The 21,115-nt window shown below is 40.9% G+C and overlaps 1 protein-coding gene across 4 annotated transcripts in view; it reads left to right on the top strand.

Annotated features, from left to right (window-relative positions):
* The window catches only part of DCC (DCC netrin 1 receptor), a 782,056-nt gene that overhangs the window by 265,415 nt on the left and 495,526 nt on the right, over nt 1-21,115 (top strand). For all 4 annotated transcript variants that reach the window (XM_045020222.1, XM_045020224.1, XM_045020225.1 and 1 more), the window contains exon 3: nt 13,183-13,467. In XM_045020222.1, the coding sequence (XP_044876157.1) occupies nt 13,183-13,467 (285 nt within the window). The remainder of the gene's footprint in view (nt 1-13,182; nt 13,468-21,115) is intronic.

The raw sequence follows: 21,115 nt of genomic DNA on the forward strand, positions 1-21,115 counted from the left end.
GATAGTACAAACAGTCCACCAAGCTTCCATATGCAGGCAAGCTTTCTTCTTTCCTGCCTGGCACCCCCTTCCCCATTCAATCTTTATTCCTTAGGTGTTTTCAGGTGCTGTGTTTTAGGGGGAGTGAGGCCAAGCGAGGATGTCACTTCCCCCTTTTCTATCTTCTTCCAACTTACTGGAAACATCTTTTGCTATGACCTGAGTCAACCAGTCTCCTTTGGGTATGTGCTATCTCTGAGAGGTTTCCATTGTCCACAGGTTCTGGGGTAATCTTCATGAGTGTTTGTATTCTCCTCAATGAGCCATCAACATTGTTTGGCCTTTTTATTGTTGTACCTGAAAGGCCGCTTGTGGGTGTTTCCAGCCTCACGACATATTTCAGCAACACATACATAGCATTTATGACTTCACATAAAATGATAGCACATACAATCCAATAGGATATTAATGTTCAATCGATCAAGACTTTTTAAAATTACCTCACAAGGCATATGTAACACCAATAGACCCTGGTGGTACCTGAGTTGGCAGGCAGGATCGAACAGGGGACCTCTGGGAGCTTTGTGCATGAACTGCTATAGCATGAGCTAAAAGTCAACTGCCTGTTAGCTAAGGCTGTAGAGCAGTCTCGCAGTCTCTCTCTCTCTCCCCCCCCCCCTCGGTGCCACTAGGTGGGACACAACACCACACTCAGAAGGTGTGTGGGTTACACAAACTTTGTACAAAACATATCATAATTATATCACCATGGTGAATATGAGGTGCAGAGTATCGCTTTGAGACACAGAGTATCACAATATTCTCACTGGAGTTACATGGAGGCACCTGCCAGCAGGCTTTAGCAGCAGTTACCTTGATTCCTAATGCAGGATTTTAAAATCACTGCCTCGAAAAACCTTATTTCCTATGTATATGGCCTTGGAGTCTGCCACCATCTTACAGTCTGACTTCTGAGTTTAGAAGTCTAGGCTCCTATCTACCTGTAGTAGTATCTGTGGCTGCTGTTAGCCACCTCTACGACTGGCTTCTTTCTATGATAAGATAGCCACTTAGCAGGCTCTCTGGAATTCCAAAGATGGTTATTTTTAGCAGTTGGGCTGAGTGGTACCTATGACTCCACTGCTAGGCAAAAGGCGATCAGGCTCATGGAAAAATACATTCAGGTAAAACCAGTTTGTCACTGGATGCTGTAAAGCAGCAGATGGGGTCTTCCTAGGATGGCTGACATTGTCTCAGCTAAGGAAGCATTTAAAAGTGGGCCTCTTAAAACAGTTGGTTCATTTCATCTACTGCGGCCATCTATGGGGACAGTGCTTTTCAATTCTATACTATGTAGGTTCTTGTACCACTCTCGTCATTGTAGTATCTGGATGCCTTAGTACATTAAATGGCATGGCTGATATCTGTCATGTGTAGTTTATTCTCTCTCGTATCCTATCCCCAGGGAGAGAATTGTGTGTGCAACCTATGTAGTATTTTTTGTTTCTTTTATGCACAAAATGTTATGTTTTTATGTTAGAAAACACTCAATTGAAGAAGAGTACCTTGCATTTGGAGTGGCAGGAAGTGAGGTTTGTGATGGTCGTTATGGGAGTTTGTGCCACAGTCTGGGACCATCCCCTGAGAAAACTCTGGCTCCTACATAGATGTAAGATGTATTGTAGAGTTCCATTGTGCCATAGGAGAAAAGCTGTTGATCACAGACCTTGCCATACTGGTTTAGGTGATCTTTTAGATATGTTGGGTCCAGGCCATTGAATGCCTTGAAAATAAGGACCAAGACTGAATTAATCCAGCCCTAGGAAATAATTTTTATGTGAGCTGCACAGATACAGCACAGGGGAGAAAAAGGGTTGGTGAATCATAATTCTTTTAGAAGCTTCTGTACAAGCATTTTCCTCCTCCCTCTGAGTATCTCTGCAATTCTCATCAGCTGTAATTTTTCATTTTAGTTGAGCATAATTTTTAATGGTTTTCATTTTTGCAGGCACAGTTTTGGGTCCAATTAATTGTGAAGGCAAATACTAGATTTAGACATCTGATTACTTGACTTTGCCCACAAATCAGGTAGCTAGATGGGTTACTGCTTGAAATTGGCACATACATTTGATTGCACATGCAAACATTGAGACTGGTTTTATGATCACTTTCAAAATTTGGTCCTATAAGTCAGCTTGCTGTACAGCAAGCATCTGCAACCTTGCTGGGCATGTGTTGGGCTAGTTGGCCATGGTATTGTATTGGCTTTGATCCTTCTATTGATTTATCTTCATGCTTAAGTTGTGGCTCCCTTGCCAACAATGCTGTTAAATTAGAGCTAAGCTTGCTTATATGTTCTTCCACGCAACACCACCTCACCAGGACAGTGATAGTGATGAGGAAATGCTAAGGGAAATTAGAGAGGCTATCAAAATTAAGAACTCAGTAATAGTGGGGGATTTCAATTATCCCCATATTGACTGGGAACATGTCACCTCAGGACAAAATGCAGAGACAAAATTTCTTGATACTTTAAATGACTGGCTCTTGGAGCAGCTGGTACAGGAACCCACAAGGAGAGAGGCAACTCTCGATTTAGTCCTGAGTGGAGCGCAGGAACTGGCCCAAGAGGTAACTATAACAGGACCGCTTGGAAATAGTTACCATAATATAATAACATTTAACATCCCTGTGGTGGAAAGAACACCCTCACATCTCAACAGCCCAACACTGTGGCATTTAATTTGAAAAAGGGGAACTATGCAAAAATGAGGGGGTTAGTTAAACAGAAACTAAAAGGTACAGTGACTAAAGTGAAATCCCTGCAAGCTGCATGGACGCTTTTTAAAGACACCATAATAGAGGCCCAACTTGAATGTATACCCCAAATTAAGAAACACAGTAAAAGATCTAAAAAAGAGCCACCGTGGCTTAACAACCATGTAAAAGAAGCAGTGAGAGATAAAAAGGCATCTTTTAAAAAGTGGAAGTCAAATCCTAGTGAGGTAAATAGAAAGGAGCATAAACACTGCCAAATTAAGTGTAAAAATGTAATAAGAAAAGCCAAAGAGGAGTTTGAAGAATGGCTAGCCAAAAACTCAAAAGGTAATAACAAAATGTTTAAGTACATCAGAAGCAGGAAGCCCATTAAACAACCAGTGATTGAGATACAAAAGGAGCACTTAAAGATGATAAAGTCATTGTGGAGAAACTAAATGGATTCTTTGCTTCAGTCTTCACGGCTGAGGATGTTAGGGAGATTCCCAGACCTGAGCCAGCTTTTGTAGGTGACAAATCTGAGGAACTGTCACAGATTGAAGTGTCACTAGAGGAGGTTTTGGAATTAATTGATAAACTTAACATTAACAGATCACTGGGACCAGATGACATTCACCGAAGAGTTCTGAAAGAACTCAAATGTGAAGTTGCAGAACTATTAACCATGGTTTGTAACCTGTCCTTTAAATCGGCTTCTGTACCCAATGACTGGAAGATAGCTAATGTAACACCAATATTTAAAAAGGGCTCTAGAGGGATCCCAGCAATTATAGACTGGTAAGTCTAATGTCAGTACTGGGCAAATTAGTTGAAACAATAGTAAAGAATAAAATTGTCAGACACATAGAAGAACATAAATTGTTGGGCAAAAGTCAACATGGTTTCTGTAAAGGGAAATCATGTCTTACTAATCTATTAGAGTTCTTTGAAGGGGTCAACAACCATGTGGACAAGATGGATCCAGTGGACATAGTGTACTTAGATTTCCAGAAAGCCTTTGACAAGGTCCCTCACCAAAGGCTCTTACGTAAATTAAGTTGTCATGAGATAAAAGGGAAGGTCCTTTCATGGATTGAGAACTGGTTAAAAGACAGGGAACAAAGAGTAGGAATAAATGGTAAATTCTCAGAATGGAGAGGGGTAACTAGTAGTGTTCCCCAAGGATCAGTCCTCGGACCAATCCTATTCAACTTATTCATAAATGAACCGGAGAAAGGGGTAAAAAGTAAGGTGGCAAAGTTGCAGATGATACTAAACTGCTCAAGATAGTTAAGACCAAAGCAAACTGTGAAGAACTTCAAAATGATCTCACAAAACTAAGTGATTGGGCAACAAAATGGCAAATGAAATTTAATGTGGATAAATGTAAAGTAATGCACATTGGAAAAAATAACCCCAACTATACATACAATATGATGGGGGCTAATTTGGCTACAACGAATCAAGAAAAAGATCTTGGGGTCATCATGGATAGTTCTCTGAAGATGTCCACGCAATGTGCAGAGGCGGTCAAAAAAGCAAACAGGATGTTAGGAATAATTAAAAAGGGGATAGAGAATAAGATAGAGAATATATTATTGCCCTTATATAAATCAATGGTATGCCCACATCTTGAATACTGAGTACAGGTGTGGTCTCCTCATCTCAAAAAAGATATACTGGCACTAGAAAAGGTTCAGAGAAGGGCAACTAAAATGATTAGGGGTTTGGAACAGGTCCCATATGAGGAGAGATTAAAGAATCTAGGACTTTTCAGCTTGGAAAAGAGGAGACTAAGGGGGGATATGATAGAGGTATACAAAATCATGAGTGATGTGGAGAAAGTAGATTAGGAAAAGTTATTTACTTATTCCCATAATACAAGAACTAGGGGCCACCAAATTAAATTAATGGGCAGAAGGTTTAAAACAAATAAAAGGAAGTTCTTCTTCAAACCGCGCCCAGTCAACTTGTGGATCTCCTTGCCTGAGGAGGTTGTGAAGGCTAGGACTATAACAGCATTTAAAAGAGAACTGAATAAATTCATTGAGGTTAAGTCCATTAATGGCTATTAGCCATGATGGCTAAGGAATGGTGTCCCTAGCCTCTGTTTGTCAGAGGGTGGAGATGGATGGCAGGAGAGCCATTTGATCATTACCTGTTAGGTTCATTCCCTTTGGGGCACCCTGGCATTGGCCACTGTCAGTAGACAGGATACTGGGCTAGATGGACCTTTGGTCTGACACAGTATGGCCATTCTTATGTTCTTATGTGTTGGAGAGGATGTCAGTCTGTTCGTGTAGATCTCAAACTGTGTGTTGGGAGCCCTCAGGGGATTGCAAGATTATTACATGGGGGGTCGTGAGCTGCCAGCCTCCACCCCAAACCCCACTTCACCTCCAGCATTTATAATGGTGTTAAATATATAACCAAGTGTTTTTAGTTCATAAAGGGGGTGTCAATTGGAGGCTTGCTATGTGAAAGGGATTACCAGTAGAAAAGTTTGAGAACCACTGGTGTAGATGCAAAGACTTGAGATGGAAGAATTGTGTTGGGTGTAAAAAGGTACCTTAACTTGTGATTTCTATGCGTTTTAGTGCTAATGCGTGGAAACATACTTAACCAATCTTAACTCTAGGAAATTCCACACACACTTTATTAATGTAGAGCAGGGGTCGGCAACCTTTCAGAAGTGGTGTGCCGAGTCTTTATTTATTCACTGTAATTTAAGTTTGCGCGTGCCAGTAATTCATTTTAACGTTTTTAGAAGGTCTCTTTCTCTATGTCTATAATATATAACTAAACTATTGTTGTATGTAAAGTAAATATGTTTTTTAAAATGTTTAAGAAGCTTCTTTTAAAATTAAATTAAGATGCAAAGCCTCCCTGACCAGTCGCCAGGACCTGGGCAGTGTGAGTGCCACTGAAAATCAGCTCGCGTGCTGCCTTCGGCACGAGTGCCATAGGTTGCCTACCCCTGATGTAGAGTTTTTATTTTGGTTTGGTTTTATAAATATGGCTGAGGTCTTAGGACTAGCCTAGCTGAGAAGATGGAAAGATACTCCTTGATCCCCTGAATAGCATGCTGATGAGGGTGATAAAAGGACCTGAATAGAATATGATAGAAAAGGGGCTAGCTGGGAAGTGAGGTTGTGGAACTAGTTGAAGAATCGTACCTCCTCTGCTTTGCACACCTGGTTTAGAAAGCTTTAAGGGCTGCTCCAGGGGGCTTTCAAAACATATTATTTGAAACATCAGGAACATGTCAGAATGAAAGGCTTTGAATGCCATTAAGCAAAAGCTTGAGCATTTTTCCTCCCCTAGGGGTGTAGTTTTAAACAGAGCTGAGATGAGTGTTTCACCAGTTTCCGTTGTGTCTCCTATCCCTGTCCCCTGGCCAGCTCCACTCCTGAGACATTCAGGGTACATTTGCACCACAAGTTAAGGTATAATTGTAGCAGGGGTAGGCACATCTGCACTATTTTTAATCTAGTTCGCATGTTTAACAATAATAGTGAAGACATGATGGCATGGGTTTCAGTATGTACAAGCAACCCAAGTACGTACCCAGGGTTCATGAGTGTGCCCATCTGCACTACAATTAAACCTTAACCTGCAGTGTAGCTGTACCCTCACTTTCCAGCCTCTGCTGTTTTTCCCATCCATTGCCCTTTGTCATTGTCTGGTCAAGTTTTCTTTTTTGAAAACTATATGTGTTTAAATTTTAGGTGTAATTGCATATGCATAAAATATCCTATTAAGATGCATTATGTTGAACAACTTAAAAGCTTGGTGAATCTTTCTAATTAGGTTGACAAAAGGGACTCAGAATAGCTCTATTGTAGAGGTTGAGGCATCTTCTCTGGTTGGCTTTCCATTATAAAAGTATTTTTAAATGTATATCATTAACTTCAATTTTCTCCCAGTAGGTTCTCCTAAATCAGAAATCTAAATTATATAGCTTTACCAGAAGCTTTTCATCAATGTTATTACCTCTACTGTGGTTTACTGCCTCCAATTTCCCAAGATGGGATTTGTAACAAGAAAGGAACCATTAGATGATATAATTACAAATTAACCCTTGCCCAAAAATACCTTTATTTAACCATATACTAAAATGCATGTTCTGTTCTAACATTTCTTCTGCATACTGCCTCAGCAAACTGAAGTGCCACTCCAGCAAATGTTTTCATTCATTCACCCCAAGCTAGAATTCCACCAACGCATTTAGGGTGCCCAACCACTAAAATGCAGCAACTTTTTGCAAGGAACATGACGGTTATTTAATGGTGCACAGCAATACTTCACAACCCTTTAGGAGAGGAAGAAAAAAGGAATCCTGTAGCCCAGGGGTTGGCAACCTTTCAGAAGTGGTGTGCTGAGTCATCATTTATTCATGCTAATTTAAGGTTTTGTGTGCCAGTAATACATTTTAACATTTTTCTATAGGTCTATAATGTATAACTAAACTATTGTTGTATGTTAAGTAAATAAGGTTTTTTTAAATGTTTAAGAAGCTTCACTTAAAATTAAATTAAAATGCAGAGCCCCCGGACCGGTGGCCAGGACCTGGGCAGTGTGAGTGCCACTGAAAATCAGCTCGCGTGCCGCCTTTGGCATGTGTGCCATAGGTTGCCTACCCCTGCTGTAGCGCTTTGAAACTGCAGAGATGAGAGGGTATTTTAATTGGATAGAAAGAAATTGCCCTAAGGGGAATTAGGACCTTACCTTTAGTATCTGAGCCAAAAACACCCACTATTGATGGAAGGGGAACCCTGTCATTGGTTCTGTGATGACCATAAGTGACCAAAACCTCATTTTTACATCTCTTCTAAAAAGACAGCATCTCCAGCAATGCAGTGCCACCAAACACTACTCTGTCACCCTGATTCAGCACAATCTCAATAGGAAAAGTTCCACTTACAGATATCACCAATTCAAGAATTATCATGAGTGATCCTTTAAGGTGCTTGTACAAGTACTGTTCAATCATGACCCATCTTAGTGTGTGAGATTTATATAGTATTATAGCCCAAACAAGTCTGGCTGCAAGCCATGAATACTGAATACATGATGGGTCATTACACAAAGTAAAACTATTTTCCCATGCTATTTTTCCCCCTACTGTTACTCACACCTTCTTGGGCCATCCTGATTATCACTACAAAACGTTTTTTTCTCCTGCTGATAATAGCCCACATTAATTGATTACTCTCATTATAGTTGGTATGGCAACACCCATTTTTTCATGTCCGTGTATATATATCTTCCTCCTGTATTTTCCACTGCATGCATCTAATGAAGTGGGTTTTAGCCCACAAAAACTTATGCTCAAATAAATTTGTTAGTCTCTAAGGTGCCACAAGTACTCCTCGTTCTTTTTGCTGATACAGACTAACACAGTTACCCCTCTGAAACCTGAATACATGCTGATACTTTTGTCCTCCTTTCTTTGCTGTTGACTCCCTGGCTCAGCTAATATCAGGGGCATGTGCCTGGGGCGGCAAGCTGCGAGGAGTGGCTTGCCGGTCGCCCTGAGGGTGGCAGTCAGGCAGCCTTCGGCGTCATGCCTGCGGGAAGTCCACCGGTCCCGCGGCTTCGGCGGCAATTTGGCGGCAGGTACGCCAAAGGCGCGGGACCAGCGGATCTTCCTCAGGCAAGCCACCGAAAGCCACCTGACTGCCGTGCTTGGGGTGGCAAAATACGTAGAGCCACCCCTGACTAATGTAGAGAGTTTTTCTAATGAAGATGAAGTAGAATAAAAATATGGGAAAGGAAAGATTAAAAAAATAAAATGAAAAAAAATAAATAAGGGAGAGCTAATTAGGAAGAGGTTTATGGAAGATTTTCTCTTCCAGACTCACTGCTGCTCTTTCTTTGGTGCTGCCTGAACCTAACAGAAGCATATAGCTCCTTTTCATTAACTTGGTTCCCTGCCCTTCAGCTATTGTGTGCATTGAAAGTGGGGAAAAAAGGTCTTGCCTTGATGTTATGTAACCTTGCAGACATTAATTTGAAACAAACAAAACACTTAAAGCAGCTCTCATTCAGGGGATTTTACTGAGTGTTACTAAATTGCTGAATATTTAATAGCTAATCATGCTCCAGACCCCAAGGTCTGTCCCCCAAATGATAAGGCTTTTTATTAAATGAACTTTAATTACTTAATAATTAGACCTTCTGTAGGGAAAGATGGGGATCCTGATAAGCTGCCAACCAGGCTGCAGGGCAAATCAGACTTGTGGGCCATTTTCAGATTAGAATTTAAAAGCAGGTCTGGGTGTAATGTTCTGAGACAGTGGGTGAAAGGCAGCCAGCCCAGTGTGTGAAAAGCCATGGATGACGTGAACCTGAACTGTGAAGTGGTTTATTTTTATGGTTATCTTAAAACTAGTATAGCTATGCAAGGGAATCAATGTCAGACTGTTAGACTAAACCAATTGAACCAGATGTCAATACTGTAATGAGGATTGTGTCTGGGTCTACTAATATTTAAAATACTTTAGGTGTGGTGGGGAAAACTCTGTGATAAATTGTTGACCGTGTGAGAAATGTTTTGACTGTCTCCGTATCTACTCATTAGTCCTCTTCCCCGAAACAAGCGTACAACATTTCAGGCTTCTGAGCAGCTTCAAAGAAAGATCTTTTTAAAAAAAAAAAAAAAGCCTAAAAATGTTGTGGAATTTCACCATAAAAACTACAGGCTTGAGGCCTTTGCCAGGCAATATATAGTCCTGGACCAGTGACAGCCCTGGGATATGCTATAGTGGGATCCTGGAGACCTATAAACAGGAGCATTGTACATAACCACTGGAAAAGAGAAGATCCCTGCTTTCCAATGGAACAGTACATGCTTCTAGACCTGCAAGGACCCAGGAGATCAGAAAGTAAAACCATGACATTTATATATATATATATATATATACAGTAAGCATAGGTAGATTATTTTTAAACTTTTTTTTTATGGCTCTCTCTGTGTTCTGAATGCTTGGACTGAGAATGAAGGTACCTGACCTTACAGATGCAGAAAAAATGCAAAGTCCCAATCATGTTTTTAAACTCTCTAAACATGCCTAAAATGTCTTTTCTGTAACAGATGTGGCATATATAGAACGTATGGTCGTGTTAAGTGGTGGTGCTTTGGGCTGAGTGCATAACTTGTGACTTAGCCTCGCATACGTAACATGGCCATCCAATCTCTGACTGATAAAATCCTTATACCACACTGCACCAATTTGTAGCTGTGTACAGGGTAGAATTTCAAAACTGCCTATGTAGCTAAGGAGCACAAGTCTCATTGGGGGGTCACAAAGTATTGTGCTTTTAAATCACTCAGGCACTCTTGAAAATCCTAACTGCAGTGTCTTTTTCCATCTTTTCCATGTGTTGTAACAATATGTGTGTTATATACAGTAGAGCCAAATTCACCACTGAAATAGGCATATCTCTCTCAGCCACCACCACTACTGTCCCCAGTACACCCTTGTTTAGAAGGGCTTTTTCCATAGCAAGAGTGCAAAGTCTGCAGTGACTTGCAATGCTTTGCATATGGGCTTGGAAGGAAGACCTCCAATCCTCCGCTCTCTCTAACCCCACCCCAAACTTGTGGGTCTGGATTCCCCCACAGAACCCATGAAGGGGTTTGTGTGGTGTCTGGGGAAAGGTGCATGTGCCACTAGGGTTCCAGGTGAAGTGAAGCATGTTCCCCCTTTCCTAAATGAAATCTGTGACATATGGAGTGTGATGGTGGTTTGTACTATACCTAAAATTCTTAAGGAGTTCTGGAGTCACTACCTAGGGTGGCCAGATCTAAGTGATTGTGAGAATCAGTCTTGGTCCCGCAGTTTTTTTATTTATTTTATTTGCCTAAAATGGAGATTCTTGAAATTGCTGCATGGACTCTTGAGGACAACCAGGTGTTTGTGACAAAAGCCTTGTTCATATGCTATCTTGACGGACAGGATTTTTTTTGTTTGTTTTGCTCCCTTAAACTTTCGTGAATCTTCTTTTCTGCTGATGTGAATACAGTGGTGGCTTTTAACAGCTTTCCGTCCACACGCATGTTGCTTTTAACTTTTTTAATTATTTATTTAAAGCAAAGCTAAAATAAAAAGCGTTCAATGCTTCTGTCTTTTGAGTTTACATCAGCTCTGCTTCATGAGAAAAGCTGTTACAGCCTGTGTCTGTGCCAACAGCTTCATTTGAAATGTAGCATTTTTGCTCTTTCTGTAGATTATGGAAGGGTGCAGCTGATGGTTGTTCACCTATAATAATAATAATAATAATAATTAATAATTGGAGATATACCTATCTCCAAGAATTGGAAGGGACCTTGAAAGGTCATCGAGTCCAGCCCCCTGCCTTCACTAGCAGGACCTGTGGTGTGGAATTCCAAACTACCACGCAGAGTTGAGTTGTTCTTTCTCTTTTCAGAGCAGGGTGCTCTTTAAATATGTATTAACGGTGATCATTATGATTACAAAGTACTAAATATGTAGGACAATGTGCAGTATGACTTTTTTTTTTTAACATGCAGGAATCTTTTCATAAGTTGCAGTTAATGTCATTAAAATTCATTATTGAGTTAAAGGAGACATGAGTTCCTTTCCTTCAACTGCATCCTTGACTGTTTAGCTAAATGTGTGTATATTATATGTGTGTTTGTACAGCAACTAGAACAGCGGGATCCTAGACCATGACTAGGGTTCCTAGGCACTATGGAAATATAAATAATAATATATAGTTCTTGCTACCATAGTGTCTGAGCACCTTACAATTGTTAATGGATTTTATCCTCACACCCCTGCCCTCCCCCCTTGTGTGAAGTATCTCAGGTGGTGAGCTGAGACAATGGGTAGATTATGTGACTTGACCCCAATCACACAGGAAATGTGGTTGAGCCAGGAATTGAACCCAGGTTTCCTGAATCCCACTCTAACAATACATTTATTAGACTATACTAGTTTCTGCCCTACCCACTCAGTGAAATTTTGACTGACTTTTTACTGGCCAAAATGCCAGAGCCCTTATTTTCTTTCTTCTCGAACTCTTGGTGGCCTCTGACACCACCGACCACTCCCCTACTTTTTGAAATATTGCACTTCGTTGACTTTGGAGGCTCTTGCCTCTTACTGGTCTCTTTCTATTTGCTTTCAAAATCTCTTTTGATGGGTTCTTTTCTTCACTCTCTCCCTTTGTCGATAGGCCTCTCCAAAAAGCTCTGTGCTTGTCCACCTGCTCTTCTCTCTCTACCTCCTATTTCTAAATGATCTTATCCATAAAAGTGGCTTCAAATGCCATCTTTATACCGATGGTTCACAGATCTATCTCTCTGCTAAAGACCTGTCTCCCTTTATCCAAACCCTAACTGCAACCTGTTTCTCTGACGACATCTGGTCATCATTTGGCAACTGAGCATTTCCTCTGCCCTTCTCCCTTGGTGTTCTGTTACCATTGATAACATCGCCATAGAGGCCTATAATCTGGGCATTATCTTTGACTCACTCAGGCCTGGTCCAATTCTTGCAGCTTCTACCTACTTGACATTTCACAGATCTGGCTTTTTAGTTTTGGTATCCTGGTGTACGTGGAGTGCGTGGGAATGGTTTGTTTGTATCACTAAAGACATTATCATGCTCAGATGTGCGAGGGGGCAGAATTACTGTTTCATTGGCAACCATAAATCTGGCATTTCCAGTGCTGCTGCCACTGTTGCTTTGAAAGATATTTACATCTTTCATTTGCATTCCTTGGGGGAAATGGTGATTTTTTTTAACAGTCTATATCTCAGCCAAAACCCAATGGAATTTCATGGTACAAGTAAAACACCCATGTCTAGCTCAAAGGCTTGGACCCTATTGAATTTTGCAATTCAACAGCTGTGTTGGAGCCTCTCAAAATATAGTCCTTCATAATGAAAAAGTGACAGGAGTTGCTACCTCTGCCTGCAATAACATGGATATAGACTTGGCTTGTTTCAATACAATGAATAGTATCCTTTCAGAGGACATGTCAGTCATACAGTTTGATGTGCAGCATGGAAGAAAGATTCCATTAGGTGGAAAGATGTGAAAATAACAAAAAGTTTCTTAATCCTACTTAATTTCAGTACATCTTTCTTTGAATTTCATCCTGTTCTGAATAGTGTGTATTGCAGAACACTGTGTTTGTACCTTGATAAAGTTATTCCTGAAGTAGTTTGTAAGTAACGTGTTGCTATTTGGTACTCTCTTATGTCAATAACACATCTATTATTTTCTTCTTTAAATTACACTCATTAGTGGCATACTGATAGTTATTCAGCAATCACGGAAGCCTCAAAGTACTTGTCTGAACATCACTTATTCTTCAGATTGGATGATTAGCCAAATCCAGATCAACACAGACACATTGTGCAATTTATATTTTCAGTGACTATATAATTGCTTCTTTTCCTTGTGCTTGCAGGACCATTGAGGTTTCTTTCCCAGACAGAATCTGTCACAGCTTTTGCAGGAGACACAGTTTTGTTAAAGTGTGAAGTAGTTGGAGAGCCTATGCCGATGGTACACTGGCAAAAAAACCTGGAGGACCTGATCCTGAGCCCCAGTGACACCCGAGTGGCTGTCTTGCCCTCTGGAGCTTTACAGATTAGCAGAATCCAAGCAGGAGACAGTGGGATCTATAGATGCCTTGCAAAAAATCCTGCTAGTTCCAGAACTGGAAATGAAGCAGAAGTCAGAGTTTTGACAGGTAAGAACCATATGATTTTACATTGTCCTTATGCTTCCCCAAGTATATGTGGCTCAAAAGCTTGTCTTTCACCAACTGAAGTTGGTCCAATAAAAAATATTACCTCACCCACCTTGTCGCTCCTGATGGGGGCAGTTAAGTTTTCTTTCCAGTTGCTTGTATGGGCTTATGAGTTCTTTATTTTGAAGAGCCTGGAGACATTTAGAAGCTTCTGGGTGTGAAGGTGAGTAGCTGGCGCTTATGTGACTAGCCAAATTTCCATAGGCCACGGTTTGAGAGCTGATGCAATTTTAGTTAAAGGTTTATGTTCCTGTATCTATATCCATATTCATTCTTGTATCCACATCTCGTTCTATGTACCTTTTGGCCTGCCAGGCTTTCCACCACTCCAACAGTCTTCCGTCTAGCTCCAGCTTCTTTATTTCTAGAAATATTACCATGAATATAATTGAGCAGCAGAAGATTGCTGTGCAGCATGATTCCGTGCAGAAATGCCTTGCCTTCTAGTCCTGTGTTTCTAAAGGCAAACACCAGTGAAATTCTACAAGGACATTAACCATCATATTTTTAGAATCTGCTCAAAAAGCCCTCCTGCTGGATGATCAAGTCTAAGGGGAAAAACAATTGAAGACAGTTGGCAGTTTTTCAAAGAGACATTATTAAGGGCACAAGAGCAAGCTATCCTACTCAGTAGGAAAGATAGGAAGTATGGCAAGAGACCACCCTGGCTTAACCAGGAGATCATCAACAATCTAAAATTCAAAAAAGAGTCATACAAAAAGTGGAAACTCGGTCAAATTATAAAGGATGTATACAAACAAATAACACAAATATGTAGGGACAAAATTAGAAAAGCCAAGGCACAAAACGAGATCTTGTTGCGACATTGGGCCAATTCTGTGGGCAGAATGCAGTCTCTCTCCCAACTCAGACGAGGTGGGGTTACCTAGATACCCTTCCCCCTGGCAGGAAAGGAGGCAGGCAGGATTGGAAATGAACAGACTCCAGAGCAAGCAGCCCCACAATCTCCACAATGGGAGTGAAGCCAAAATGGCAGCACACCAGATGTGGTTGCACCTGGGTCCCAGCCATGCTTCACACTATGGAGCACAGCCACCTCCTTCTCGTCCACTTCCCTACAAGTTGTGGATGAAGGGCACTGGGCACAGTACGGACACTGCAAATGGCAGTAAGGAGCCTTCATGTCCAGCTCTCTTCCCTTGCTGTGACCTCTGTAATCGCCCCTCAGCCCTCTACTGATATACCAGGGTTAGGAACTCCAGGAAAGAAAAAGACCTATTTGGCTCATGTGGATCCCATGCAACAGAGGGTTGTGATTCTGGGGACTTGAGACTCAGAATCCCAGATCCATACTTGAGACCTAGAAAGGGCCTATTTGGGAGAGGGACACAAATAGTTCCAGCCTCTCTTAGGACAGGGAGATGGCTCTGAAAATATTTAAAGTGGTTTACAATCTCTGGACCCAATTTCATTTCCTCATCTAAAGCAGGATTATGGGGACAAGCTCCCATAAATAACTGAATAATAAAATCAGCTCTGTTTCCTCTGCTCTCCTCCCTGGAATGCAGCAGGGCAACTGATCCTCAGCACCTGGTTCCCTGGTTCATGAGATGAGTGCAGCATGGCGGATCAATACAGAAAAGAATAGGCCATAAACATACTGATTCCTCTAGGCATGCATGCAGGCCCCTCACCACAAATAGAATTGTTCCTCCTTAGGGCAGGAAGGCCAGTGGTCAAAATCAGCGTTAGATAATCAAATATTTACAATATATCTAAAATACTCTACACTATATCTAAAATACTCTACTCTATATCTAAAATACTTCCTTAGGGAAGAAGGAAATTTACTTACCTCTTTCTGAACAATTTTTCTGATCACAGTTCTCTACAGAGAAAGCTGAAGCAAACACACAAAATTACATATTTCCTGGAATATCTTGGATTTAGAACAGACACAGACATATGATGCCTGGGAAGTCAATTATAGGCCTGAGTTGAGAATGAATACTATTGATATAAGGTTTTATCTCAGAAGAATGTGCACAAATATGAAGATGGCCATAATGTAATACAAGTGGTATCACTGAGATGGAAATCCAGTTCATACTCGAGCCTATTGAGAATTCTAAACTCATACACAGACATGATTCAATGATCCAGATTTTATATGATACCTATTCAGTAATTCCAGAGAAATCATCTACATCTCACTCAATTTCATCTGTTGGCAGAGATCTAGCTCCAGTTATATATTCTCTGCTTCTACAACAGCTAATTTTGTGCCAGTATTTAAAAAGGGTAAACAGAGTGACCGGGTAATTATAGACCTGTCAGTCTGACATAGATCCCAGGCAAGATAATGGAATGGCTGATATGGAACCTGACGAATACAGGGGTAGTAATTAATGCCAATCAATATGGGATTTTGGAAAAGAGATCCTCTCAAACTAACTTGATTTCCTTTTTGTTATTAGATTACCATTTTGGCTGATATAAGTTAACAGTGTTGATATAATATATTTAGACCTCTTTAAGGCATTTGACTTGGATACTGCACAACATTTTTATTTTAAAAGTAGCATGATATAAAATCAACATGGCACACTTTAAATAGATTTAAAACTGGCTAACTGATAGGTCTCAAAATATAATTGTAAATAGGGAATCGTCATTGAGCCGGTGTGTTTCTGCTGAGGTCCTGCAGGGATGTGTTCCTGGCCCTATGCTATTTACTATTTTTATCAAGATCTGGAAGAAAACATAAGATTATCCCAGATAAAATTAACAGATGACTCAAAAATTGGGACAATGGTAAATAATGAAGAGGACAGGTCACTGATACAGAGCAATCTGAAGTACATGGTAAGTGGGGTGTAAGCAAACAATATGCATTTTAATATTGTAAATGTAGAGATCTACAAAGGAAGTTGGCCCTACTTACAGGATGGGGGAATTCTGTCCTGGGAAGCAGTGAGTTTGAAAAAGATTTGCAGATGGTAGTGCATAGGCAGCTGAACCTGAGCTCCCCAGTGCAACAGTGGGGCCAAAAGGGCTAATGTAATCCTGGGATGCATAAACGGGGGAATCTCAAGTAGGAGTAGGGAGGTTATTTTATCTCCGTGTTTGACACTGGTGTGACTGTTGCTGGAATACTGTTTCCCAGTTCTGGTGCCCACAGTTCAAGAAGGGTGTTGATAAATTGGAGAAGGTTAAGAGAGGAGCCACAAGAATAGTTAAAAGATTAGAAAACGTGGCTTATTGTGATAGACACAGAGAGTTAGCCTTCTTTTTGTTCAATCTATTTCGTTTACGGGGTGATGTGATTCATGTCTATCAGTATCCACATAGGGAGAAAATATAGAATAATGGGCTCTTCAGTCTAGCCATGAAAAGTATGACATGATGCAGTGGCTGGAAGTTAAAGCTAGACAATTTTGGACTGGAAATAAGATTTACATTTTTAACAGTGAGGATAATTAGCCATTGTAACAACTTATCCAGTGTCATAGGGGATTCTCCATCAATGGCAATTTTAAATTCAGGATTGGATGTTTATCTAAAAGATATACTCTAGGAATTTTTTCAGGGCCTGTGTTATACAGGAGGTCAGACTAGATAACCACAATGGTCCCTTCTGACTTTGGAATCTGAGACAGGTGATTGCAGAGAATCAGATTTTAAAAAAAGTGATCTTTACAGTTCAGTTCAGGGAATGTGTACCAGAAACAGATTACAACATCCACCAAAACACAGTGATTCATTGGGTCTCACAACATTTGTATCTTCCATGTAGAGTGACCAGATACCAAGTGTGAAAAATCAGGACAGGGATTGGGGGGGTAATAGGCACCTATATAAGAAAAAGCCCTGAATATTGGGACTGCCCTATAAAATCAGGACATCTGGTCACTCTACTTCCATGGATAACAGACCTGCTGTGGTTGCAGCAGTTCGTGTGTCTGATGGGATTTTCATAATAAGTAGAAAGAACACAATCAGCTCCACTCCAGAGAGATTCTCTTGCCTTGGGTGGAGCAAAGTTGTGCACCGCCCAACAATGTGTAAGGATCCGCAAGTCTATAATCAGGGTTGCAGGGTCCTGGGCCACCAAGAAAGCAGCATCCAACAATTTCTTGGAATATTAGGCACCACAGGAAATACTACCTGAAGAGGCCAGAGAGACAGAATCCTGCAGCCCCCTGATTAGTCCACACCAACTATTTAAATTAGAACATTGTCCTGCAGAGTTGTCCAAGCAGGAATGAAGACTCTGGCTTGCTACAGATCTCGTCTTCACCCCATCTCACTCCTGACTCTTGCCTTTGACCTCAGCCCAGTGAAGTGTACCAGTCCAGCTGCCTCTGCCCCAGCCATTGTGCAAGCAGGAGGCAAACAGCATCAAGATCTACATGGCACATGTTGGATTAACAGGGTGGCTTCTGCACCCAGAAATATCTCACTCATCATAAGTAATTTGGTGGGCTGGTGATCAACTTCTTTGCAACTAGAAACAGAAAATAAAGTGCCCTGTGGCCTTTCTGTGTGTCAGGGCTCAGGATCTTAGGCAGTGAACGGCATCTTGCAAAGCTGGGCAAAGTCCCTGCTATATCTTCTAATTTTTTCCACTGCTCCACAGGCCAATACAAAACATGGGAATGAGATACAGCATATGCCTTTTTGGATGTAGAGACTATAACACTCAGGCTTGATTAGCTTGGCCCTGGAGCTTCAGATGCCTCTGTCTTACAGAGTGTGGCTATTGCAAAACCAGTCTTCCACCCAGGAGCAGGGAGGTTTACAATTGATACTTGCATGAAGTGGTGATTGCTCTCATAGAGCCCAACAGAGAAATCAACATATAGAACTTATTCTATTGGCTGGTTAAGCCAGTGAAACACATCCTTGAGTGGCCATAGCCCAGGAAGGCTCGGTGGTGGGTATATAACAGTGTCCAAGTGAAAAGATCAAGTCTCTATAGTATAAAGTTCTCAGCATGTTCAAGAAAAGGAAGTTTTTTATACAAATGCCAACCTCAAATGCTTTCTTGGTCATCAACCTTATTCCAGCTCGAGGGAATAGAATATGTCCTTGGAACCTCATTCTGCTCTTTACAGCACTACCTAGGTTGAACCCCTGCAGGGGCAATGTTCTCTATCCATTGGAGAAGGCCTTTCAACGTCATTTTTTTCCTCTTTTGGCAGAGTTTTTCTCCATGTGTGGTAACCATATTTAAAGGATGATTTTACTTCCCACTCTTGAGGCACATTGGCACAAAAATTAATTTTAATGGCTCAAAGAATAGGAAAACTTATCCATGCCTATCTGAAAATTGCCTTTTTTCAGGTAATAAGGTCCACAGATCTGGCCCACCCTTGAGACCAGTGGATTATGCAGAATAGAGATAAAAACTGGCATCCAAAGCTTAGGGTTAGTTGTCGGTGGGTGGAATTTACCATGTTCTGCAGCAGGAGAAATTTTTGTGGTTTTCCTCAAAGTATATTTAACAAAATCTGTAACTTAAGAAAGTGTATTTGAATTATTCTTATTGTAGAAACTTTCTCAACTGGAGGATGCATCAGGGGGAAAGTCGTTCCCCTGCTGCTAGTTACAGACAGGTCTGGCTGGCCCTAAGCTGCAAGCAGGTGGAAGGTTCCCATTGTAATGGATCTATAAGCCTCATTGCTTGAAGAAAGGGAATTTTTAGTTAAGCACGGATAAATACTCTTATTCTTTTGCTTTGGAAGTGGGGATGGGGAGGAAAACAAAATTTGACACCTTTAATCCATTTATCCACCAAATAGCACAAATTTATTTAGATCATTGAACCTACAACTCAAATGTTTCTTGTGGCATGATCAGTAATGCTCTAAATAAACAAGACACTACTGAACAAAAATAGGCAGAAGCAAGGCGTGTTCCTCTAAAATCAGAATGGAGGAAGGGAGGAATTCAAAAGAAGAAACATTTTGTTTTGGAAATGTCTTCCGCTAATCTTCTAAGAAAGTACTAAAAACTTGGCGAGAGATACTCTCTGTCAAATTCAGCCTGTAGATATGTGCTTCCAGCCCTCATTGATTTCAGTACAGGCACAACTCAGAGAGCAGTATCTGGCCAGAGAAAGATAGGTCTTGACAGCATTTTTTTACACTAAGTCATTTGAATTCCACCTTCTAAAACAACATTCCTGAGCCTCACTAGCAATATGGGAAGTGGATAGTTTGGATAAAATGCGAGCTGTCTCAGGCCATCATCCAAAGCCCAAACTAAAGCCAGATCTTTTCTGATGTCTGGAAAATTCAGTTTACATTGAGTTCTTGCACTTCCTGATTCTGTGTGGGACCAGAAGCAGTAGTGCCAAAATCCTGGGAGAATGGGTATTCTCACGGAATTTCCAACCTCACTGAAGCTAAGGAGAAGTGGAAATTTCACAAGAAATCCTGTTCTCAGTGTTTTCAGTGCTGGGTCAACATGGCTGAATTTGGGATAAACATCAATAAATTCAGTGTTGTGTTGTCCAGGGTTTAACAGGGGAATCCTGTAAATATCCCTCTGAGCCTATGGTAAATCCCATGTACCTGATGTGTGTATGATGGCAGAGAGGAGAGCTGAGGGACTGGAGAATCTATTCATTTATTTTCCCATTTAAACTGAAAATGTGCTGTCATTATCGTGACCAAAGACAGACACACCACATTCAACTCTTATTTATAATACCAAATAGATAAGGATGTCTGGGAGCATCCTCCCATGAGAATATTTTTGATAATACTTGCCAGTTGGTGCAATCTGGTTTATTCCAAAGGCAAAACATTTTCTCTTGCAATGTACTGTATGAGAACCTGGAGTAAGTCATCTCTGGCAGGTATGGGATGGTGTAGTAGTAGCCAAACTTGCCTTCAGCTTGGAGGCAGGATTTCAAAAAAATTGCCACTAGCCTCTGCTATCAGACTCCAACACATCACTGGATTAAATTTGGGATGAGCTTTGGAGCTACTGGATGCTTATCTGAGCAAAGGCTTTTTAACCAATCTAACACCCATTCATTGTTTCACTTCTTCCTTTGTTTTACGAATAGCCAGCACACATTTTCCCCCAAAGAATGCTTATTCCTGATGCACAGACCTAACCTTTAATTAAAATGCACCCCTTTACTTCACGTTCCAGAAACATAACCTCAGCCAGACACTTTGGACAGACACTACAAGACTGCAGAAAACGAGAGATGCTCACATCACCACATACGCTCCTCTAATCAATATAGAGAAAAGAATATTCTTGTACACAGAAAAGAATCCTAAGATACAAAATCACTCCCAAACTCATCCCTGGTGTAAATTGATTGGTCCGGTTGGTTTCTTGAGAAGCCTGTACCCTGCTGAAGTGCAATGATTTTTTTCCCCAATGCAAAAGTTGTGTAGTTCATTGTCTAAAAGCATTAATTTTCCTTTTGTAAATAATAACCCTGCATTGTCCTTAGGGGCAGATGATATTGATGGGTCTAGTGTTACCTATTCTGGAGTCTTCTCTTTTGTCTCACACAGCTTACCTCTGCTGAATTACAGTGCAGAATTTGCCACCCTACTTCCCCACAAAAAAATCACACACAATGTGCTCCACCAAGCAC

The sequence above is a fragment of the Mauremys mutica genome, chromosome 6 (assembly GCF_020497125.1).
Source record: "Mauremys mutica isolate MM-2020 ecotype Southern chromosome 6, ASM2049712v1, whole genome shotgun sequence".
Lineage (NCBI taxonomy): Eukaryota > Metazoa > Chordata > Testudines > Geoemydidae > Mauremys > Mauremys mutica.